The sequence below is a fragment of the Psittacula echo genome (genome assembly GCF_963264785.1).
Source record: "Psittacula echo genome assembly, chromosome: 5".
NCBI classification, from domain to species: Eukaryota; Metazoa; Chordata; class Aves; order Psittaciformes; family Psittacidae; genus Psittacula; species Psittacula echo.
The window spans coordinates 87087633-87112420 of record NC_137739.1 but is presented as its reverse complement, the minus strand read 5'-3'; the positions used below and the strand labels follow the sequence as shown (position 1 = coordinate 87112420).

Here is a 24788-nt window from a genome sequence, read left to right as displayed (position 1 = left end):
GCGGCGGTGGTGGTGGTGACCGGCTGCGGTTCGCAGGGCCCGGCGGCCCCGCCGCTCCCCTGCAGGTGAGTGGGGCCGCTGGGGTCCGCTCCGTTGGGCTTCATTCCCTTCCCGCCGCCTGCAGGCTCTGCTGGGTCTCGGCGAAGGGTGCCGCATCTGCCTGGGCGCGTCCCCGCCTTCCGGGGGGCGGCCGGGGCCCCTTGGGCCGCTGGCTTTGCAGGCCATGTCCGAGGAGGAGGGCTCCCGGCCGGCCCGGTCTCTGATGTAGGGCTGTCCCTGCCGTCTGTCCGCGTCTGAAGTGGATGGAAAGGTGGTCCTCCCCCCCCGTGGAGCTTGCTGTGCTGGAGGCGTTCACCACAGCGAAGGAAGGGTCTGGGGGTGTTTGTGCACCTCCAGTCCCAGGCTGCTGGTAGCACCGTACTGCAGGAGCAGCTGCATCCGGCTGCTGTGGTGGAAATAGCTAATGCTGTATACATGCACCTGTGCTTCACTGGGGCCTCTGCACTGATCCTTTAATTCTCCAATGGTGCCCTGTTACAAAATAGTATTCCCCTTGCATGTTATTTTAAGAGGAAAATGTGGTCAGTGTTATTAAGAAATAATGTTTATAATAAACATAATAGGCATACAAATACATTGCATGTTAACTTTGCAGGGTGCATGGAGACCTCATAGCAGCCTTCCAGTGTCTGAAGGGTGTCTACAGGGATGCCAGAGAGGGACTCCTCATCAGGGACTATAGTGATAGCACAAGGGGTGAGGGGTTCAAACTGAAAGAGGGGAGATAGAGGTTAGATATAAGGACAAAGTTCTTCCCTGTGAGGGTGCTGAGGCACTGGCACAGGGTGCCCAGAGAAGCTGTGGCTGCCCCATCCCTGGCAGTGTTCAAGGCCAGGTTGGACAGGGCTTGGATCAACCTGCTCTAGTGGAAGGTGTCCCTGCCTGTGGCAGGGGTTGGAACTGGATGAGCTTTAAGGCCCCTTCCAACTCAAACCATTCTATGGTTCTATGATTAACGTGGCTTCAGTCAGTGTTTGTGCTTCTTTGTTGTCTGTCATGTGTTGGTGCAGTTTTTGTGTGGGTATGGGTGGCATAGCCCATTTGAAAACAGCTTTAGTGTATTCAGGAAAAGAACCAACATCTTGGCAAGCCATCAGATAAGGATAAAATAAAAAAATGCGCAGATACAAGAAGAAAATAATATTCAAATGCTGTTCTGTTAATGAGTGTGTTTAAAGCACAAAAATATTGTAGGAAATAGAGTTTAAATAATAAAGCACTGAAGTTTTTACACACTTCTGCAATTCTCTGTTTTTCTGCTCTAGTACTGTGGAAGAGAGGAGGAAAGGGGAGCACTACTGCCTTCCTTGGTAGTAAGAGGTGGGGTTCTGCCTTAGTTTTTTATCCCATAATCTGTGTTTCTGCAGAGGAAGAAGAAAAGCTCCTTAATAGCTTCATAGTGAGAACTCAGATGTGTGCTCTTTGAAGCCATTTTTTATACCAGAATGATTTTGGAATGGATGTGGGGAAAGCTAGAGAAACATGAGGAGTTCTGTGGCACCAGCAGACTGTTTCTCTGCCTGGGTAGTCATCAGTTTGTATTTGCAAGAACACAGTTCGTTATTTTACCATGTACATTGGTTACCCTCCTGCAGTGGGATTCTTCAATGCTTTTGTGTGCTCCTCAGTGCCCCTTGTGCTGAGTCCTGTGATATCTGACTCAGGGGAGTAAGGAGGCTGGAAACTACCCAGATGAATAATGCATGGTTAGTTTTTTTTAGCTGGATTTGGCTGCAGCTACTGCTGGGACAACAGAATGGACAAGTATGAAGGCAAAGCTGCCAGGAGGACTTTTCTGTTTGTTAAACCCATTGTGATAAGAACCAAAACCTCACTTGTACTTCGAGTATCAGAAGAAACTTGTTTCATAAAACTAAGTGGGCCTTTTGTATCTCTTGGGTTTTGTGAAAGATTCAACCATTCTGCCTGTTGTTCTTCAGTGAAGAAGATGTTAACAGAAGTGAGTGTACAGTGGATGGCAAAGAATGGTTATCAACACAGTAGAATATGGAGGATGGAGAGCAGGATGAGGTGCTAGCAGTGATAAGCCATGTCAAGCCTTGGAAGTGAGAGTGAGCAGTTTGGACTTGGAGGGAAAATACAAATTATCTGTCACTGTGAAAACTCAAGAGAGGGTAGCCACAAATTATTTGGACTTCCTGCTTTTCCTGTGCTTGATGCCTGATAGTGCTATGTCTGGAACATAGGCTGCCAAAAGAAGGGAAATGAGGATGGAAAACTTAACTGAATTGTGTTTAGATGTACTGCACGGGAAAGGGATGAAGTCGACTGGTCCAGCGTTCAGACTGTATATATATCAGAAAGTAGCATTTCAGGTATTTGGGTAGCACAAGAAGTGAGCAGAAGCAATTGCATCAGAGCTGGAAAGGAGCTAAAATAGTCATAAATGAAATACAAATGCACCAGCACTTTACATCTAGTGAGTCATTTTGTCCTCTTTGTACCTGAGTAACTCTTTCATGTATCTGGAAATGAGCTTTTCACTAAGAACAGATTAGATGTTACAGCTTCGTAGTAATTATGAGTGGAGGTTTTTACTTACAAGTTCTGTAAGCCTGTGGCTTGTTTGTTGATTTTAGTGTTAGACAAGATTCGTAGCAGAATCCAGTTTGGCCTTGTGGATAATGAAGGCCACAGATTGCGGTCTGTGATTCCTGCTTGTAGCTTTGAAATGATAAACAGCTTTAAAGGCAGCCTCTGCAATCTTTCTGCATAATTTATAAGATAACCTATGTGCTAGTGTGTTTTATAAACTGCTTTCCAAATTCACTACTTTAAGGTAAGCTATGTGTTAATGTTTATAGCTATGTGTTAATGTTTGTTATAAACTGCTTTCCAAATCCATGACTGGTCTGTGTCTGCATATTTCAAAAGTCTGTAACACAGATTAGAAAGGAGACGGAGTTTACCTCTGGATGTTGCTAGTTGAGAGTGAAAATGACTGAACATCTTCATCCTGCTATTTGGAATATTATCTGGAAACCAAGCAAGATACCTCAGTCTGTTCTTAAAATTATACCTCCAAGTCACAATGTGGAATTTACTGCATGGGATATTATATAGACTTTGCCTGTTTTTCTCAACTAAGTTTGTCACTTCTATTCAGTAAAGGTCTAAACCTTTGAGCTGCCTTGTACCTACTTGATCTTTAGGATTAATAAACACAGCCCATACTTGTGTTTATTAGGAAGCTGCAACTTTCCATAGTCAGAAACTGCAATTATGTAGACATATGTCTGGTACTTGGGTGCCATTTAGAAGTTTATGGTGCTTAACTGGCAGCAAAAGAAGCAAGGAACACTTAGGGATTCAAGTGGAGGCATTTTATACCTGATCAGTGACATCAAGGGTTTCAGATATGCAGCAGTCACACAGTAATTAGAGCACTTTGGTTTTCAATGCTTTAAGTCTTTATGTATGATTTTATAGAAATAATGCATTGATAAACCCCTGTTATATTGCAGTGGCAGGCAGTGTGTAAGGTCAGGTTAAATATTAGCAACTATATGTAGTTTGTATCTTCTATTTATATGTGGGAAAGGCAGCTATGCTGAAAATACTTTATGGCATTTACTCCTTAAAGACTTCTTTGGATTCTTTTTGATAATATTGACATTTTACTGACTAGCGGTTGTTTTATACATGATTTCAGCATTTCTCCACAACTAATTATGTGGTGGAGATCAGAGGTGGTCAGAATTAAGTAAACAAATCAGTTTCAAGCATTTCACAGTGACATATGTAGAGAGAAATACAAGTTAATTGCAGTTATCTAGGAGTCACTGATATTTACTGTGGTATTATTTCATTTATGTTTTCATAGCCATCCTGAAACTATGTGGAAATGGGGTAGTGGAGATGATTCTCCTTCCAAAACAGTAGTAAGTATCAAATTACTATTAAAATAATGCTTTCTTAAGAATGTCTGACTTAGAGAATCTTTACTTGTTGATATACTAATGGCGTATATTTGCTCTTTCACAAGTAAGTTGCTTAACTAGTTTTACTGTGACTCAGTTTTAGGGCTCTAAAAGTCAGGTTGGGTTCTTGCTTGCTGTTTATGTGGTATTTAATCTCTTGTGTGTAGCACAGCTGCTCTGTTCCTCTTCATGCTTATCTTGCTTTAAGAAAACATCTGTAGGAATTACATAAGTTTTATCCCAAGGGTATTTTTTTGGGTATAGCGTATCCAATATCAATATCTTATTGCTGACAGGTTCAGCAACACTACTGGTTGTTACAGTGCAAATCCAGTAAGGAAATTCAGTTTTAAATACCTGGGAAGCTTTGATGGTTTTGCTGTATTTCAAAGTAATATTCCTAAACCAGTTTCTAAGATTTATAATCTTACGTCTATCAAACTTGCTAAACTTGGTGTAGGTTCATATAATATATGTAAGTTTTAGTCTTGCGCTCTAATAACGTTTACTGAATGTTTAAAAACCCCCAAAGCAACACCAACTGCAGACTTTTTTGCAGGACCAGTGTTGTCTGCACCGTTTTGTTTGCTGAAACTGTACTTGATGTCTGCAGGCTGCAGGCTCACAAGATGCAGGAAGCATGTCAGTGACGGATCTGACTGACCAGCTGACAAGTACTGAACAGCTGGTAGCACAGCTAAAGGAGCTTGTCAGGGAGAAGGATGCTGAGCTTCGAAATAAAGATCTTCAGTTAAAGGTACCCTGCCTGTATTCTTGCCAAAAAAGACTGTTTAAAAAAACCCTTTGTTCCTGTTTATCATGAGTTGTTTTCATAGAGACAAGCTTTTAGTCAGTTATGACAACTCTAGGAACACAAGGAGCACAACTCTAGGAACACAACTGTAACAAATTAGTCACAGTTAGCTGCTGTGGTTCCTGAACATCACTGCTTTTTGCCAGTGTGTCTTCTGTTTCAAAATTGCAACTGGATTTGAGTATTATATTACAATGCGTGTTTCTTGCATGAACAGATGGACTTAATCATTGCAAGGGACAGGCTGACTTTCCAAGAGCTAGAGGTGTATGGTCATTTTAGCTAAATACGGGGAAACCCACCGCCTAAATCATTACTGGGCATTTAGTGAGATGCCAACTTACCTAAAACTGAATTTCTGTAGGTAATTTTTTATTTCTTCTTCCACAATATGTATCTTTTTTGTCATATAGTGATCTTACTATTCATGCTATTATGTATTATCCTCTGCTTTTGATTGTCATTAGGAAGGATGAAACTAGAAAGAGTTCATATTTAATATCCTGAAGACATTTGAGGGTTTGTTATTCTTTACTCTGTTGTTCTTTAAATAGTTAGAAGGTGGGTCTGTTCCTGCAGGAGACTTAGTTTTACACTTATAAAAAAATATCTTCTGTGGACACAAACAGCAAAGTGTTAAAATATGGACTTTTTTAAAACTCATTGTAAATTAAGTTTACTCTTCAAACAAAATCAAATATGCTTTTATAATACTATGAATTAATTGTTCTTGTTAAAAAATCAAGCCCTGAATTTGTATTGCTGTCAAAAAATAGGAAGTTTTCTAACATCATAATGCTCTGGATCCCACACAATAATAACCATGTGCAGAAAGTTTAAATAGTGAAAGGAAGGTTGTTTCATATATGCAGACCTGTTGCATGTGACATTAGAATGTGTCTCTTCAGGGGAAAGAGTTTTTAGACTTTAGGTCTAGAAGAGCTGAAGGATGCAGTTGTTCATGTAGCTAATTTAGTCCTTCATGACTTTGATATTTGTAGGAGGAGAAGGAATCTGCTGATGCCAAACTTTCCAAGTTAAAACTGCAAAACAAAGCCAAGGTTGCATCGTTAACTTCACAGTTGGAAGAACTTAAGAAACAGTTAGCAGTATCAGGAGGCTCTGAGGCAAAAGCGGAACAAAAGAAGGTAAGTGTCCTTATGTTTTAAAGCAGACATAGTTTAGGTAAGGCTGCAGACAGTTTTGTGTGCTGGACTCACATGTGGAACCCAAGTTCAGATTTTGAGCTGAGTCAGATTAGGATCAGGGTTGACTTTGTGGGTGCTGTCAGTCCATCTGTGTATTTCATTCTTCTTTTATCTTTCTGTAGAAATTTAGAAAACTCTACATTCCTTTCAAATTGTTTTAGTAAAATAACCTTCATCTTAGTAGCAGCTCAAAATCTTAACTCATGTGGATCAGGAAGATAAGTTTGTGGGAGGAAATAAAACCAAAACGTATCTTGTTACTGTAATGTCCAAGATAAAAATGGAAATACGTAAGTGTCCTTGGTAGCAAAATGTAAATTGTTGGAAGGTCTCATTTAAATGCCCAGTGTTTTGTAGTAGTGCAATTGTGTGACTAGGCTTTATTGTATTTCTTTAACATGGCGTGTTTTAACTACATACAGCCTCTAAAATAGCTTCAGTGAGGCTTTAATATTTCTGGGAGGTTTGTTCTTTTAAAGGTGTGTTGAAAGGGAACAGAAACAGATCAGTTTGAAGTCTTCAAGTGTACTCAAAAGAGACACTGGAAGTAGTTATTTATGTTACTTTGCTAATAAAGCATGTTCTTAGCAACTGTACTTGATTTCTTTTGTAATGGCAAATGTTTTCTGTAACCCAGTAGTTATACCTACTGAAACTCTGATTAGAAGCAGTGTGCCTTGGAACAGTTTAATTTACACTTTGTTCCCCCAATTAATCCTTTTTTCCCTCTGAATTATATGAACTGCACTTGGCAGGTTATATGGATTATAATTGCTAGAGGAAATAAAAGTCATTATTGCGTGTCCCAGCCCACTTTGCAGCAATAACTATCATTAATAATTGAAATACAAAGATTTTTACAAGTTTGATACAAATTTCGTGCCTGATACATTGCTTCTACATAGAATATGTAATATGTAAGAGAATTGAAACACAAACCACGAGTAAAGTACACTTTTTCTCACCAGAATTTTCCGAATAGGTAGAGGTACAGAAGTCAGGTGTTCCGTACTTATGGAATACAAACCTCCCTGTTTCTGCAGGTGTCAAAAGATGGTGACCCAGAAAATGCAGCAGCAAATCGAGGGAAGATATTAGTACTGAGAAGGAGAATTGAAGAATTAGAATCCCAGATCACACAGAAAAATGAGGAGCTACAAAAAAAGGTGATGTTTTAGGTGATGCCAAGTGTGTGGCTTTTCACATCTGTGCTATAGGATTATGTTTCAATATATTTGTTTAAGTATTTAGTTCTGTGTTAAGTTACTAAACAGATAACCTTGAGTTTTCTGTTGAGTAGACAGAGATGTTTATACACTGCAACCTGCCTGAGCAAAGGCAGTGAGAATTCTGTCACTGCATCTTCAGTGAGCAGTGAATCCTCAAGCATGCTTTTATAATCATATGAAAATGAATAGAATAGGAAACACAAATGCAAACATTGTGGGTTAATGTTATATTTATGCTGTTTTGCTTCAGTTCTTGTTGCAATAGTAAGTTATAAAAGGAAGAAATATAGGCAAGGAATGATTTCATGTGAAGGTTTGTAGCTGTTCTCTGCAGCAATGTGTTTTGTGGACATATGGGTGTTTGCTGTGGAAAGTGGCAGGAGTGTGAATGCTGCAGAATTTCAGAGAAATGGTCCAATAATTAAAGATTCCACTTAAAATTGGACCAGGTTCTAAATTTGATTATAAGTTTTTCAGTACCCTAATGGAGACGATAAGGAAATAGCGCAAACTGTTCTTGTTTTCATTTTCAGAGTCTTGAGCTGGAGGCGCAGCGCTGTCGTGGGGCTGAAATGGATGCCATGCTGGCAGAGAAGGAAAAGAAGTTAGCTGAAAGGGATGCTTATATCATTGATTTACAGACAGCGTGTGGATCAAGTGGTGTTACCAGTGAAATTCTCTTTCCCAGTGAAGAATTGAAGGTATAGCAGCTCAAATATTAGATCTCCGTATATGTTTCAAGGAATCAATGAATTCTGATGTGTTATACAGTGGATTCTTCTCTGAAGCACAAGTCTTGTACAGTTATTCGTGTGAATAAAAATACTGATTGTTTTCATTTATGTCAGTATATCTGTATTTATTTACTACTTCTGTCAGTACCATTTATAAATATTAGTATCAACTGTGGAATCTGCTGACAAAGTTCTTTTAAAGCAAAACCAAACTTCATTTTAAGTTTAATGTTGCTTTAACTGAGGAAAGAACTTCTGTATTTTTTTTCTGGGTCCATTCTTCTAATGGTCTTTTGGTTTGCATTCTAAAGAATCAGCTGGCTATTAAAGAGTCATCGCTACAAAGCCTGCAGATTCTAGTTCAGAACCTTACCAAGAAGGTTGGAGACAGTGAAGAAAAATGTAGCCTGTTCCAGGAACAGATTGAGAGTCTTAAAAATATGCACAGCAAAGAAAGAGAGCGTTTCCAGGGAAAAGAAGCCACGTATATGGAAAATGTAAGTAAATGCACTGTAAAAGTATTTACATTCTTTGGTGGAAGAAGTAGTATCTTGGCTGTAATGTTTCTAGCTCAGTAGTTAAGAAATGCCATTTTTAATTTTGGATGATTTTTGAGTGAAGTTCGATATCGTGTTCAGATGAAATGAGAATAATGAGCAGCAGATAGTTTGTGCTGATGATAATTCAACTTGAAAGTTTTGTGCAAGAAAGGAAATTAAGGATGTGGGTGGTGTTCGGACATGGAGTAACTTAGTGTGTACCAGAGCGAAATGGGTTGTGCAGAATTCCAGTTGAACAACCTCCAAACATTTCTTTCTCATATCTCAAGGTGCAGAAATGCACGCATGCAGTGGCTGGTAGTGGTTTTGGATTATTGCAGCCATTCTTGGCACAAATGGCTGTTTGACAGATGGCTTTCACTTGGTGCTGGGAGCTGTCTGGCACACTTCTTGGTATGAGATCATGGGAAAAAAGTTGTTTTCCTCATGACTGAGAAAGAGCTGAAGAAGTCTGGTATACTTAATGGGAAACTTCTCTGGAAGTTAGCAGCTGATTGATAGGGCAAGACAAACAATGACTTATTAAATAATTCTTAAAAGGTGGAACTAGGGAGCGTATTATCCATACCTTTGTGTTACCAGCTCTTCCAGCTCTCTTGGAAGTTAAATCTTGGATTTTAATGTGATATATGTGATCCCTTAGTATTTGAGTTCTACCACATATGAAACTACTCACCTCAGTATGCTCCATATCATTTGATGTCTGAGTTTATTTATCTATAACAAAAACCCTACTTCTGATGCTGAACATGACCACACCTTTTCAGCAGCACACAGGAAATAAGTTTTAATACAGGAAAGAGAGAAAAAGACAAACAGCTGAGACTGTAAAAGCCATTTCATGAGCACAGTTTCATCATTCTGATATAAATCTGGTTAGGACTTTACGTGAACTTATTCAAAATATCATTAGTGAGATTCCAAAAGTTATATCCAGTTCTCATAAAAGTTTTAAGATAGACAAAGACATGTTGGAAGTAGAATACAGGTTTTGGAAAGGAGACAGCAAGGTTTCAAAACTGCTATTTAGCCTTAATCCATAGAAACTTGCTAGAAATAAACATGATCATTGTAATCTTTTAGAAATTAGAAGTCTGAGGACAGTGGCATCCAAAAAAGAAAGATGGAGATCTGTGGTATTAAACAAAAATGAACGGTAGCATGCTTCTCATTTAAAGTGTATTATTGTCGAATTGAGACAAGTTTTCTGTAAGCTGGAGGTTTATCTGAGTGCAGCACTGACATCAGTAATAACTGACAGATCAGTATATTTGCAGTTAACTAGAAGCAAAAATCAGACTTAAAATAGAATGCATTATCTTGCTGTACCTTTAGTTAGACAATTCAGTGTACTTTTACTATCTCTTTATAGACTGTTTCCATATTTACTTTCTCTGCGTTTTTAGGTACGTGTATGTCAAAATATTATCCAGGAAAAGCAAAAGGAACTGCAGGCACAGAGAGAAAAGCACGAGCAGGAGCTCTTTAAATTGGCTGCTAAATCTGACGCAAGTGCTGACCTAGAACAGGTATGTTGCTTTGGAAACTCAATAGCTTGCTTTGATTTAGTTATACATGGCAATTTGGAATCATGTAATTACTAACTTCTGCAGCACAGATCTCTGCTTGGGAAAATAAAGGTAAGTCTTTTTCCTTTGAAAGTTTTAACTCCTTCATTGATTGTTTGATGTTATTGTGTTTCGCTAGCTACTAAAGGCCTTGAAACAGAAGCTCCATGAAAAGGAAGAAGTCATGCTGGGAAGGACACAGGTGATAGATGTCCTGCAGAAAGAATTGGATGCCAAGGACCAACAATTGAAAGTAAGAAATAGAACCATAAAATCACAGAATGGTTTGGGTTGGGAAGGACCGTAAGATAATCTAATTCCAACCCCCCTGCTACAGACAGGGACACCTTCCACTAGACCAGGTTGCTCCAAGCCCTGTCTGACCTGGCCTTGGGCACAGGGATGGGGCATTCACAACTTCTTTTGGTAGCTTGAGCCAATGCCTCACCAGTCTTGCAATTGAGCATTTCTTCTTTATATCTAACATCAGTTTAAACCCATTCCTGCTTGTCCTAACACTCCAGCCCCTGATGAAGAGTCCCTCTCTGTCATCCTTGTAGCCCCTTTCAATACTGGAAGTTGTTGTGAGGTCTCCCCAGAGCCTTCTCCTCTCCAGGCTGAACAGCTCCAATTTTCTCAGCCTGTCTCTGTATGAGAGTGCTCCGCCCCACGTATCATCCTCATGGCCTCCCCTGAACTCGCTTCAACAGTTCCTTGCCCTTCTTATGCTGTATATACACTATACACAGTATATACACTATACACTGTATATACACTATACACAGTACTCCAAGTGGGGTCTTAATAGCATAAGTGCAAAACTAAACTGATCAGGTCACTTACAAGTTCAAAAAGCTGTTTGGTTGTGCACAAAAGATAGTTTTGCATAAAATATTTAGGCAGCTCTTTGGAGGCCTTGGCATGTGCTAATAACAGCTGTAGTTGTGCAAGCAGATATGAATTCCAGTTAGAAAATCAGTGTAAAGGAGAAGTAAAGCCCCTAAAATATAAAACTGTAAACTCTCACCCAAGTTTGTCTTGATTAATTTTGGGAACTTGCCATGTAGGGAAGACTTTTACTGTCAAAAGCTTTCAGCTTCTCTAGAGATTTCAGCAGCCCCAAAAGTGAGGTTTAATTTTCCCCCTCCCAAAGAGTGTTTTGCTACTTGTTTGTCTTCCCTTTTGCTGTATTTCTACTGATTACAAAAGCAAAACCTAATCAAAATTCTTTGTTTTAGCTTCTAGCGTGACCCCTGATTATAGCCTTTGAGTGCAGCTGCTCCAGTTCAGCAGTATAGAAAAAGGACTTTGTGGTCACCGAGATAGGTATTAGAGACTCTTTGCTGGAACAGGCACGTTATAGCCTGCCTGAGGTGCCAGGTCCAACATTTTAGCTATTTCCACCAAATTTTCAACTTCCAAGGAGTTTTAACCGTATTTTGGACATGTTCGCTCTGCTGTTCTGCACAGCTTCTCTTCTTGGACAGTTTATAATCCCAGGTTTATGTATCATGAAAGTAGATTTTTGAACAGCAGGAGTAGTGTGAGTGGACTGCTCTGCTACAGTGATCTTTTCTCCCTCTTCATGTGTTAAAACAACTGACCTAAAGGCACTAAAAGTAGAATAAGCACTAACAGAAAACTAGTTAGCAACAAGATATTGTGAAGGAGAAATAGATCAGTTTGCCAGCTTTAATGGATGTAGGTGACAATACCTGGGTCACCCTGTAGTGAGCCTTCTTAATCTCTGAGTTCACTGTTACAGGTCTGCTTTGGGGTTTGTTTGGGGATTTTTTTAAATATTCCATAGAAACAAAACTTCTTTTTTATTCCATTTTCATCTGTTGGAGTGATTGCATGTAGTTTGCTGTCAGTGCTGCCATTTTGCTGAAGTCCTCACTTCAGTCTTGGAAAGTCAGAGCTGAGTAGTAGAACTTTTGTAGTAGAGCCAGATTGCCAGCAGTAGCCCTGATTTCTTATTATAGTCTATGTAGGTATGATTATATCTGTATTATAGCAATACCGATACAATATTTGACAGTGGTACTAAACCTATTTGTGTTAAAATATAAAAGTATTTTTTGTTCTTTTTTTCCAGGAGATTAATGAAAACCTGAAACGTCTTCTGTCTGAAAAAGAAAACCTTCAGTCTAAACTGGATGCTGAGAAACACGTAATGAGAGCCCAGTTAAAAGACATGATGGAGAAACATGAGCTTGAAATGACAAAAGTTAAGGAGAAATATAATGCTGAACTGCATGAAATTCAAGAGAAACATGAAACTGAGCTGCAAGAGAAGGATCAGGCCCTGTTTCAGCTTAAGAAACAAGTGGAGGAGTTAAGTGGTAGTGGACAAATGAAGTCAAAAGAAGTTGGCGATCTAGAGTCCATAACCAAAGAGAAGATGAAAGATTTAGAAGGTATCCTATTTAAACAGTTATTGCACATGAAGGGTTCCTTTGCACGCAACTGTTACATACTGTTTGCCAATTTTATACCTCTTGCAACACTAAATTTATTGGAAGAGATACTGCCACAATAATTAAGAGGTATCTCTGGTCAAATACTATAATCTTGAGGGTTATAGGAGCACTGAGATAACCACATGAACTATACGTTTCTCACTGCATTTTTTATTGTTATGTTTTTTTGTAAATGTAATTGTCTCATATAAGTGAATAACTTCCAGTTGTTAAAGAAATTAAACATAGCTCTCTGTATTAATAACCTTTCTGTGGTTTAAATAATTCTTTTCGATCTTGTTTCTTAGCACAAGTGAAATTGAAAGCAGAAGAGGCCAGCAAATCTGAAGCAAAGTTTCTGAAAATGAAGGCTTGGTCTAAATCAAAAATCAAACAATTGGAGGATGAACTAAAAAACGTATGTGTAACATTATGGTTAATACTCCATGGCTGTTTTAAACTACTGTGCTTGGAGATTTGACTGAAAAAAGTAAAATATGGGGTAAATAGAGTATTAAAATAACTTATTTGAAGTGTCTTTATATGCAAGTTAGTGTATGAAAATTACATTGACATAAAATGTTGATACAGGGTGAAGTTTCAACAAAAATTAGTATAAACTGGTGTTGAAACCAGCATTCAGAAGTAGATCTATTACGGATTAGCTGGTTTATTTCAAATATTGGAAACACAGATATTCAAATATTGGAAACACATTCTAATCACATTTGCTGTGATTTTGGTGTTTGATGCATTTGAAAACCCAAAACTCTTTTTTCTTTTAGTTTTCATCAAAGAATAATGATGTGTCTGCCTTAAACAACCGTATCTCAGAATTAGAAACGGAAAATGAAGAACTCCAGACAAAGCTGCAGTCGTTACATGAAATCAGAACTCAAAATGGTAAAAAAGAATCTTTCTTTTGCAGATGATTAAAAGTAAAGAGACAAAGATAAATGAACTTTCTCATTTTCATTTTCAAAGTGTATCTTCTTTTGAAACAGATTCTGAAGTAACTTTATGCAACTTTGAAGAGAAGTATAGAGTGTTTTAAGTCAGAGTTACAGCTTAGCTTTTCTGTCTCTAAATCTACATGTGCATAATTCTTGTTACATTTAGGCTTAGGCAGAATAGATGTAAACTTTTCCAAAAAGTGGCAGAAGCATCTTTTTAGGAGGAAAAATGAGACCAAACACAGTTGGAAAATTTATCAGAGTATATACAATACACTTCTGAGAGGAGTGAGTTGCAAGTGAATTAAGAATTATCTTTTCTTTTGTAAGGATCTGAGAGAGAATTTTTGCTTAAAACCTCAGGTAGTTTAAAGTAGAGCTTGGAGAGATTTTTTCTGTTTCACCTTGTATTTTCTCTGATGTCCTTTCTATAAATGGAAGGTGGTTGAATTTTCAGATCACCAGTCTAAATTGCTAGCAGCTTAGATTTAAAGCACTCATCAATATTTAATAATCAAGAAGACAATATCATGGCTAGATGCATAATGCAGTCCAAGAGGTCATCTAATTCAAACAAATTATCATCTAAATTTTTTCATTTTGTTTTTTATTTATCTTATTATTTTTGCATGCTACTGAACCAAATTTCTGATTTTTTTTTTTTTCTTTGTAGAAGAATTGCTGACTAAGCTGGAAGTCTATGAAGAGCAGCAAAGGAAGCTGCAAGCTGATCTTGACCAAGTTACAAAGAGGGCAGCTTCACAGGTTAACTTTAAAATTGATTTCTATGAGTTACTGATTCACTCAAACAGTGCTAATTAAGACATTGAGAAGTGTGTGAGCTGGATTTTTGGAGCTGAAAATGGATTTAGTGATGTATGGAATCGTCTATGTCAGTAGCTGTTCAGTTGGACAGCTGAATTGCTTAAAATGAATGATTTCTACTTACTTTGCCATATACCTTAAATTGCATTTTTTCTAAGCAGTTTATTTAGTTACATGTAACTCAAATCATCAAACCATTGTTTTGTATACAATATGAATAGCTTTCAGAAGGAAATAATAGCTGTAACCTGTTGATGAATGTATAGGCTTGGAGAAGAAAGTGAGAAGACTCAGGAAATACTGCTTAAGGGCTTTAGATGGATTGACAGTACACATTAATTATGGTAGCTTTGTGTAGCCCTAGCAGAGGGCCAGTTTGAAACAGTTATTATATTTTGCTCAAAAAAGAATTGTTTTCTTCCAGATGTTATGGAAAAGTTGGGGTTTTGTTTGGCAAAATCTTGACATAGTTTTTATTTTGATGGAAATGCAGGAACATTTCTATTCTATGCACAGGGGAAAAAAGTTAATAGAGATTTGTTATCCCTCATAAAGACAATTGGATATTGCTTTACTTTGAAATATTGCTAAGATGATAATGTGCCATAAAAATAATTTGATTTAAAAAGCCATTTTTGTTTAAAAATGTGATATTTTACAGATTGCTGAGGCTTGATTTTTACATAACCTACAATAGCAATTGTCATCGCTGTCATAGATCTTTATGCAAAGTGGTGAATTGTAGAATGGATTGTTTTCTCTGTGAATGGTTTGCCAACTTAAATGTTATTTACATTTGCAGTGGGATTTGGTAAATATATTTTCATGCTCAATTTCTCTTGTTTAGGCTAGTGAATCAGGTAGTGTGGATGAACTGCAGAGTCAGCTCTTGGAATGGCAAGAAAATGTACAAGAGTTGGAGGAGTCGCGCGATCAAGTCAGGGAAGAGAAATCTGCTATGGCCTTGAGAATGGCTCAGATTGAGGAGGAGAGAGAAGGTGAATTGTTTTATATACAGTACAGTTACAATCTTTTTGTGTGTGCTGTAGTTCAGACTGAATTCATAGCAAACCACCACGCCTCATTTCTGTAGTCCTTAGACTCATATAGTGACTGAAATTGCTTAAATTTGCCATTTCTCCTTTTTCCTGTTTCCTTGGATCTATGGTTTTCATACATTCATCTTTTTTGTATCATTTTTATGAGTAGGTGCACTCATTCTGTTTGCCATCTGAGTTGCTGCTTTGTAAGACTGCTTGAACTTACTGTGAAAGCTTATTGTCTGCATACAAATGGTCAGTGATAAAAAGTTCACCACTGAAATACGAAAGCTGTCTGCTTAGAACAACCCATTAAGGTGTGAGGAACCATATAGGCTTGGCTTGAATTCGACGAGTAGAGGTGTGGTGCTTTAGTAAAATGTACCTGAGATGGAGTTTACCTTTAAACATAATTAATGAGAAACCTTTCTTAGAGTATTTAGTAGTCTATTAGTAATTGTCGCTTGTATAGGTCACCTGAATAACATTAACTGATTGTTGTTTGGAGCTAAAGATATTAAATTGCCTACAGAAAATAAGTAATCTAAGGTTTTGTAGTTTTCTAAATTATTAATAAAACAATGATGAGAAAGTAAAGCAGCTTCTATTAAAACTTATAAAAGTCTGGTTAAATTTCAGATAGTTTTTACTGCTTTTTAGTACTATAATGTAATTTTTGTACTCTTAGTTAAGAGTGTACTCTTAGTTAACTGTGTGGGAATTAATGGAAAATTTGAATGCACACAACCTACCATCATAATGAATCCACTTAGTTAATTTGTGATTGAATCATTGTTCATTTACATGAGCAATTTGGAAGTTCAGCATGGAAGGACAGAAATGCTTTAAGGATCGCATCTCTTCCTTTTGAGGGATGTACACGTGTAATGCTTTGAAATGGAAAGAAAATAATACTCCTTTCATTAAAACAACCTGTTACCTCACCTGGAGTAACTGCAGCTCCACATGCAATTTTGATACCAGTTGTAGAACTTCATCTGTGTCAGCCCATGTTTGATTTTGTGGTTTTTTTTTTTTCCCTGGGATAAGCATGACTTTTCTGTTTCTTTTTTCCTGCCGTTACACCTGATGAGCACTCAGCGTCCCTTCCCCCTCCACTCCTACCCTACACTGCGATTTGGTCAGCCAGTGAGAACTGAGTTTCCCATCAGTTTTGTGCATGCAGGTTCCTGCAGCAATGGCAACTTGTAATATACTGTTGCTGATTTCTCCTGGTTTGGCTTCTTTGGAGGAAATTGCCAACAGTACCTTGTAAGATTTGCCATTGATGGTATGTGGGTTTTAGCAATACATGTAACAAATGCTGGGTTTAACTTGTTTTTTTTCCTGCCTTGCAATACCTGTTTCTTCATTTATATTAACCAAATCATCTTCGTTTTCCTTTGTAGTAACAGCTGACTCCATATTTATGTTGTAACCTTATCTAGAGAAAAATTTCTTGAAATTTTTTCTTGAAAGAACACTTGCTACAAGTGGTTGTGACTAAGTAAGAAGCGAATTAATTTACATACTCTAAGTAGGACTTGAAATTCAATAGTAGTTAACAAAAAAACAAAACCACAGTTATATTCCATCCCATAAATTGCTGAACTTTGCATGCATTCGTATTAGGCACCAATATTTTAAAATCATAGAATCAACAAGCTTGGAAAAGACCTTTAAGATCAGCAAGTCTAACCTTTAAGCAGTATATAAACCCACTATTCATTCCATCATAGTCTATGACAATTTGCCGTATGTGGTCATTGTCTCTTTTGGATTGAATGTGTGGGGAGCTGCAAAAGCATAGAGGATGACAGTATTGATTACACTTACAGACCAGGACTTGTTTCTTCTGCAGGCCACTAAAGATTGTGATATTTAGTGTGAATAGGAACTAGAGACACAGCATTAGTTAATTTAAATGTGTGTAGAAAGGTGTTCTGGGAAGCTTTTCATACTTTGGGCTAGATACAATTGCAATTGAAAAGCTCCCTGAGCTGTTGTAAAACATTAGAAAATGTGTTTGCTTACTAATTGTTAATAAATTAATGCCAAATTTAACTGAAAGTGTTTTAACGCTTGCTTAAGTGTTCTAAGTAATAGTAAAGCCCTGGTTGATTTTTCACATGATAATGGTAATTTAATTCTTTTTTTCCTTATCAAGTACTTCAAAGCCTAAATATTTTTGTATTCCTAAAAGTCAGTGTTTTATACATTCTGATTATACTTAAACCCAGACCACATCAAATTCAGTGTCCAAGAAATTGAATTTATTTCTTTTCCCCTCCAAAGGAGGGATTAAGTTCTTTCCTTGCTTTTCGAGTCACGTCACTGATTTCAGTGGCAGCTCTTGTAAACAGAGGTGTAAGGCTTGTGATCAACCTTTGGCACTTATTTTCACAGCTTTGAAGAAGTGTGTATAAGAATTAAAGTTGTAAAATCTATACTGGAAAATAAACAAAGGTGTGTAACATGAATGCTGCTAAAGTGACAGTGCCAGAAGCCAAAGTGTAACTAAAACCAGAATTAAACCCCAGTTTAACAGACCTGCTTTAAAAGGGTCATTAATTTTCTTTTTCTGTTTAACTTTTTTCCTCTAATCTCTTCTGACAACATGTTAAGTATGGAATTTAGAAATATTACAGGAAGAACTTTAATCTAGGAAGCGTTACTGAACTGCATGTTAATGACATTATGGTATATGTCCAAGTACTCCTTGGACAGCTGAGCTGGAAGTTGAGTGTTCCCAGTAGGGCTCAACCACCTCATTTCAGGTATTATTCTCACAGATGCTTCAACATAAGTTCTCTAAATTTTGCATGCTGTGAGGACAACTGTGGAATGTTGTGGTTAAATTGAAAGCTAAATGTGTAACTGTCTAATTAATTTAACTTTTAATTAAAAGTATGGAGCCACCTTTGCTTTCACTTCTGTTTGCTGGCTGTTCTGTTTTGTCTGCTTTACATGAAACGTCTATTTCCAAATCTGTTACCCCAAACATGTTTTGTCTATTACAAAACAGATGGGAATGTACTTGAAATGAAAAATCATTTCTAACAATGGACAGGATGCATACCTAAGCTTTCATATTCTGAATTTATGCAGTGTGTTTATTTACAAGTCATTCTGTATTTGTCTTAAAAGGAATGGTATTACTAATCTGTGATAAGATGGTTTGATGCCGGTTTGCAGTGTAACACATGCTTGTGACTTCCTCAGATGGTCTGGCTTTGTGGCTCATACTAAAATCAAAGTTGAAAGGAACATGTCATTTCCATAAAGCTCATTGTTCAGGTTATGAACAAGACAGCTGTTTCAGCTGGTGCCTTTCTCATACAATGAGGTATATTTTAACCTGGTAAATTGAAATGAGATGTAATATAGCATTTGAATTGGTTGGCATTTTTTTCTAGTATCAATATAACCTCACCGTTTTTAGTCTTCTATATAAAATCTTCATTTAGAGCTGATGAAGAAGTAAGGTTAGACTTCAGTTTGCTTCTTAGTGAGATATGCAAACTTTAGATTTATGTTCTATGTAGTAATGTTGGAGAGAAATCACAAGGTAAATGCAGTGAATTGCTTCTTTAATCTTGTACCTGTCACTCATTCATAGGGACATCAGCCTGTCCCTGGCCTCTCTTTTCATGTAGTAGTGTCTGATATAAATGTAATTGCATTCCTGTGGCACAAAACTGATTGAGGATGACTGGTTCTTTCCTGGCTGCTCTGATCCAGCCATAGTCTCAGGGGAACAGGAGCTGGAGGAGGAACTGACCACAGTTCAAGGAATGGGCAGGCTGCAGCAGGCAAGAAGAAAAAGCAATCAAACCAGCAGGAAGCTTCAGGTGGGTTAAAAGAGAGTTTATTTTTGCCTGTATGTTAATAAAAATATGGAAAGTACTATTATTTATATGGTGGTTTACGCTTAAAATGTTGAGGCCTTAAGAACTTAGATTATGTATGGAACTGAAAACATTAGTAATTTAATGATTGTAGCCAGATGTAGGGAGAAGATAAGAAACTCCAATGCATCACATGTCTCCATTCTGTGAGTCTACTTAATTTTACACTGAAAACTAATGAGCTTCCCTCTGGAGTAATTCACTCCAATGCTTGAAGCTATGTGCATGATTAATATGTTAAGGCTATCTTTGGTTTAGATACGATCTTTATGAATCTCTCTGTTGATGAAGCTTTACTGAATAACTGTTGTGCAGTGTCGCTTCATTCAGGTGTAATTCTGGGTACTTGGTGATGTAACTTGCACAAAAAGATGATAGTTCTTTTAAGAAAAGTTTGATGTCATTGTCACATTAGCATACTACTGGAAGTATAATTTAATGTTTAGTTAACTCCAGTACTTTACTCTGAGATTCAGACAACCTATTGATTAGAAATCAGGGGACTAATTAAGGTATGCAGACATAGTTATTCACTGGCCTTTCAGAAGCCTCAGGGTGTCTTCAAAGGCCTGGCAGATACTACAAAAACCTGTGGGAGACTTGGCTTTTCCAGAAATAAAAGCTGGAAACTGGGCAGGTTACTCCAGTGTCCACAGCAGTCCCATGTACATTTAAGCACCTAATTCACATGCTGAGTTTTAGGCCTTTTGATTGAAACTGTGCTTTTAATAACAGAATGTTATTATTCTGTTATTAAATATGCTGGATGCCGGAGAGGGACTCTTCATCAGGGACTTTAGTGATAGGACAAGGGGTAATGGGTTTAAATTGAAACAGGGGAAGTTGATGTTATATGTATAAGGAAGATGTGCTTTACTGTGAGGGTGATGAGGCACTGGCACAGGTTGCCCAAAGAAGTGGTAAATGCTTCATCCCTAGCACTGTTCAAAGCCAGGCTGGACATAGCCTTGGGTGACGTGGTCTAGTGTGAAGTGTCCCTGCCCATGGCAGGGGGGTTGGAACTGAATGGTCTTAAGGGCCTTTCCAACCCAAACCATTCTGTGATTCTATAATGTGTATTTCACCCATGCATCCTTTCTTCCTTAATTCAAACTTCATTCTCATGTTTCATGCATAGGAAGAATACAACTTTGATAGAAAACAATGCTTTCAAGAGTTGAACGCCACCTTGGATAGCACTGATTCAGCCGAAGGAGAAAACATGGGAGGTTGGTGGCCAGAGTACACTTCACCTAATGCAGGTGTGATAGAGACTAGACAGTTTATTAAAGCATGCACAGCATCTGTATTTTGTGTCTATTTTTGTTTTCAAATTCGACTAACAACCCATTTGTGGTGTATTCTAATCTTCGTGGAATTTTTTTGGCTTTCCTCTTCTTTTTCATTTTAAAGCATGTGCGTGCTGGATGAACTGCCTAGTTCTGGTTCAGAATTAGAATACACAACCAAACACTGGAATTGGTTGAGCTTTGGTGCTTATGTGGCAAGATCATATATTTTTTAAGTTATGAGTCTTGTCCTGTGAATGTGTTTCCAATTTACATCACAGTTGTGTTGCAAAGCAGAATTGTGTTCCATTGCTGTATGCTTTCAATTTAAAAGTAAAATTCTTATTTTTTTTAATGCTAATGTTTCTATATTGGTAAAGGCTGCAAATATTTCTTATTAAAGTGGAATAGACTCACTTGATACAGACCAGTTTGATTATCAATAATTGCTTAAGATTTGATCCTGTAATTACATGATTAACTTAAGATTAAAGGAACAGGAGCCACACAATTGATTGAGCTGCAATATTGTTTAGATAATATTGGTCAATGAGAAACTTAACATGAGCTGCCAGTGTGCGCTCGCAGCCCAGAAAGCCAACCATATCCTGGGCTGCATCAAGAGGAGCGTGACCAGCAGGTCCAAGGAGGTGATCCTGCCCCTCTACTCTGCTCTCATGAGACCTCACTTGCAGTATTGTGTGCAGTTCTGGTGTCCTCAACATAAAAAGGACATGGAACTGTTGGAACAAGTCCAGAGGAGGCCACGAGGATGATCAGGGGACTGGAGCACCTCCTGTATGAAGAGAGGCTGAGAAAGTTGGGGCTGTTCGGCCTGGAGAAGAGAAGGCTGCGTGGAGACCTCATAGCAGCCTTCCGGTATCTGAAGGAGGCTTATAAGGATGCTGGAGAGGGACTCTTCATTATGGACTGTAGTGGCAGGACAAGGGGTAAGGGATTCAAACTTAAACAGGGGAAGTTTAGATTGGATCTAAGGAAGAAGTTCTTTACTGAGAGGATGGTGAGGCACTGGACTGGGTTGCCCAGGGAGGTTGTGAATGCTCCATTTGTGGAGGTGTTCAAGGCCAGGTTGGAGAGAGCCTTGGGTGCCATGGTTTAGTGTGAGGTGTCCCTGCCCATGGCAAGGGGGTTGGAACTTTCCAACCCTAACTATTCTATGAATATTTCTGCCAGGGTCTGAATTTTTAAGCTATGCAAGTTTATTTTAGTTTTTCATCAGTTAAGGGTAATTTTGACATCTCATTTTTGGAAACAGAAGACCTCAGGCATTTCCACTGGAAATGGTTGAGACCTGATTGTGCCCAAACCAGTGAGAATTGTGAATAAGAAGCTGAAACCATTTCTAGACTTCAGGAATTTTAGTAGACCTTTCCTGAAATAACTTCTTCTTTGACTTAAGTAGGTTTACGGAGTGTGGTTGAAGAGTTGGAATTGGAAAGAAATCAACTGCAGGAACAAATTCTTTTTCTAGAAGAGCGTTGTCAAGATTTGGAAGATAGATTGCAGCTTCAGGGGAGAATGGAGGCTCTTCAGGTGAGCTATTATAGTATGTAAAACCTGATGATATAAGAGAATCATTTTTTTCTCTTTATATTCTTACAATCTTAATCTGCAGTATGACAAAACCATCAATTTGCAGCTAGCAAAAATGTCTAAAGCCTACTTATACTTGATAATTATGTTGCCAGAGAGTGTACATGTATTGTATTATGCTCTGAAGTTGAAGCGTTTCACTTCTGTTCAGCATATGGAGAGACTTATTTGGAAGTAAGCCTTATTATTTGTTTGACAAAACAGAGTAAAAGGTAACATGGTTTTCATTATCCTACGTAGGGCCTTTGTCAGAAGGTCCGGCATTGGATTTTGTTACTACTGGCATAAGTCTTCCTCTTCTGACATCCCTCAAATTTCTTTCCTGTAAATGTATGTGTGCATTATTATTTATATATACTCACACATTTATAGAAAATAAACTGTTTAAATATAGAAAAATAGTTAATATTTCAATATTTTGATATGCAATCTAAACCTCAGATATCAAATTGATATATATTTATATTGTAAAATTATTCAAAGAGTGCACCAAAAGGAATGGTACAGTAAATATTCATCCGAAAAGTCATTTTTAATATTTCCTGACTGACAAGGTTCTATGTTTGAGTAAAAGTCTTTCAGGCCTGCTGTAAGAGATCAGTTGTGTCGTTTAGTGCAAATAAAGTTTACAGATTATCATAGATCTTCATCTGTTAAATTGCACATTAATGATATTAAGATGAAAGACAACCTTATATTAATTATTCCTTGAGAATCTTGTAACAAAGCCTTTCAATACAGGTAACCTTTGGTGTAGATGAAGAAGGGCAGCTATTGAGGGCGGTACAGGTGTGTTCTGCCTCCTCCAAAAGGCTAGCTTATTTTCATTAGTGGTGACAAGTTTGCCCTGTTTGTCCTATTTGCTGTTGATTCTTGGATATGTGTTTTGCTTTTGGGTTTGGGTTGTTTGGTTGCTGTTGTAAGATTTTTTGGTTTGTGGTTTTCTTTTTGAATTGGTGCCGTGGATCTGGTTAAAGTAGGAGATTTGTATTGTGTTTAAAAACAAAAGCTGTGTGAATGAAGCTTGCTTCCTCTTTGTTTTCTCCATAATTCCTCATATTTTACATTTCTTCAACCTGAAAAAATAGGCCAAAAAAAATATTGCAAGTTTGGTACTATCTTCAATCCAATGAGGAAAGTGTTTTATTCAAAGCAGTAAGATAAGTAAGCTGCCTTAACACAGTCTTGAGTGTGTGTGTTGTTTTGGGTATACAGCAATCATCCTAGAGTTCCTACTAAAGGAGGCGTTTCTGCAAGGTGGATTGCATCTATTTGACTAATATCACATCTGAACTTGTGATAGGAGTGTTGTATTTTGCACTGATATCTGCTAACGTGCTGGAATAATGGCCTCTTACTCCTGTGTAGGATGTAAATCTCCTGAAGAGTCAGATTTACATCACTCCAGTTATTTCATGCTGTTCTGAGTGTTTGTACATGATAATGCTCTTCATTCATTTTTTTGTTGCAGAATGAAAATGAACGTTTGCAAACTCAACTCACCCAAATACGCAACCAGCAAAAACAAGATATGGAAAAGCATCAGATTCTGATCTCTGGCTTGAATGAGCAGCTTAAAGGGTAAAATAAAGGATCTTTACAACTCTGTACAGGATTAGCTTTCTTTGCTTTAAGCTTGAACTTGGAATGAGAAGTATACTCTTTTAAAACACCTGTGAAAGAGTTACGTGAATCCTGCTTCTGTTTGCAGTAATGTTGTATTTGTACTTGGAAGTTTAAATGGAAAATGTAAAAAATTACTATTCTTTTAGGAAAATAGTTTGGGGCTAATAATTCTAGAAAGCCTAAAGCCAGCTTTGTTTTCAAAATGTCTAAGTATGTATTTTCTTTTTAGCTTAAGTGACAGAAATAGCTTCCTTGAAAATTCCCTTGGAGAAAAAGAGCTGAAATTGTTGAGCACAACAGAAAAACTGGAACAGATTGAAACTTTGAGGAAATTGCTTCAAGAAAAGGATCTTTTGAGCAAAGAGCTTGGTGAAAAGTTTGTATATAGTGAGCAAAAAGTAAGTTTTATTGTTAAATAGTATTATTAGAACTGGCGAGCATTAGGCATAACTTTCTACTTGTGTCCCAGCAGCAGTATTGCAGTTTTCCCTATCTAAGATTTTTGCTCTGTTTCTTTACAGTTTTGTCCATGTAATTGCTTTGCTTTAAGTTGGGTGTAAGGATTTCTTAGACCAAACACAGAGCTTTGCATGAAAGTATGTTTTATTGGGGTGATAAATTATCCTCATTTATTAATTTCAATATATAAACCTCACTGTTGTGTAAACTGGATATTATAACACTAACATCACAATTTTAATATAGTTCTATATATTTCTGTCACATTGCCTTTTATTTTTAATACTAAGCTGAACGAAGCCTTAAAGAAATGCAGTGTGTATGAAGTGGAGAACACTGAGCAGAAAACAATCATCAGTGATCTAACAGAAAAAGTTGCCACACTGAAGGAAAAGGTAACTCATTAAAATGAAGAGATGTTATGTTCTTTTGACACAGCCTATTTAAATGTCAGTAAAATAACAGCATTAACTGCTTAAACTTTCATACACTAAGCTT

At 37.6% G+C, this 24788-nt stretch overlaps 1 protein-coding gene across 6 annotated transcripts in view; it reads left to right on the top strand.

The window, feature by feature from the left end:
* Nucleotides 1-24788, top strand: part of LOC308221553 (uncharacterized protein) — a 45040-nt gene continuing 20252 nt past the window's right edge. The window contains exons 1-20 of one of the 6 annotated variants that reach the window (XM_080618672.1): nucleotides 1-65; nucleotides 3905-3962; nucleotides 4615-4758; nucleotides 5817-5963; nucleotides 7067-7189; nucleotides 7786-7953; nucleotides 8298-8483; nucleotides 9953-10075; nucleotides 10254-10367; nucleotides 12213-12534; nucleotides 12885-12994; nucleotides 13362-13479; nucleotides 14203-14294; nucleotides 15202-15352; nucleotides 19136-19245; nucleotides 20441-20531; nucleotides 22015-22145; nucleotides 23677-23786; nucleotides 24061-24229; nucleotides 24581-24685. In XM_080618672.1, coding sequence (XP_080474798.1) covers nucleotides 3918-3962; nucleotides 4615-4758; nucleotides 5817-5963; nucleotides 7067-7189; nucleotides 7786-7953; nucleotides 8298-8483; nucleotides 9953-10075; nucleotides 10254-10367; nucleotides 12213-12534; nucleotides 12885-12994; nucleotides 13362-13479; nucleotides 14203-14294; nucleotides 15202-15352; nucleotides 19136-19245; nucleotides 20441-20531; nucleotides 22015-22145; nucleotides 23677-23786; nucleotides 24061-24229; nucleotides 24581-24685 — 2559 coding nt within the window. In that variant the 5' untranslated portion in view covers nucleotides 1-65; nucleotides 3905-3917. Of the gene's footprint in view, nucleotides 66-3904; nucleotides 3963-4614; nucleotides 4759-5816; nucleotides 5964-7066; nucleotides 7190-7785; nucleotides 7954-8297; nucleotides 8484-9952; nucleotides 10076-10253; nucleotides 10368-12212; nucleotides 12535-12884; nucleotides 12995-13361; nucleotides 13480-14202; nucleotides 14295-15201; nucleotides 15353-15578; nucleotides 16686-19135; nucleotides 19246-20440; nucleotides 20565-21298; nucleotides 21542-22011; nucleotides 22146-23676; nucleotides 23787-24060; nucleotides 24230-24580; nucleotides 24686-24788 lie in introns of those variants that run through there. The other 5 variants (XM_080618671.1, XM_080618670.1, XM_080618669.1 and 2 more) reach the window with 5 other exon arrangements.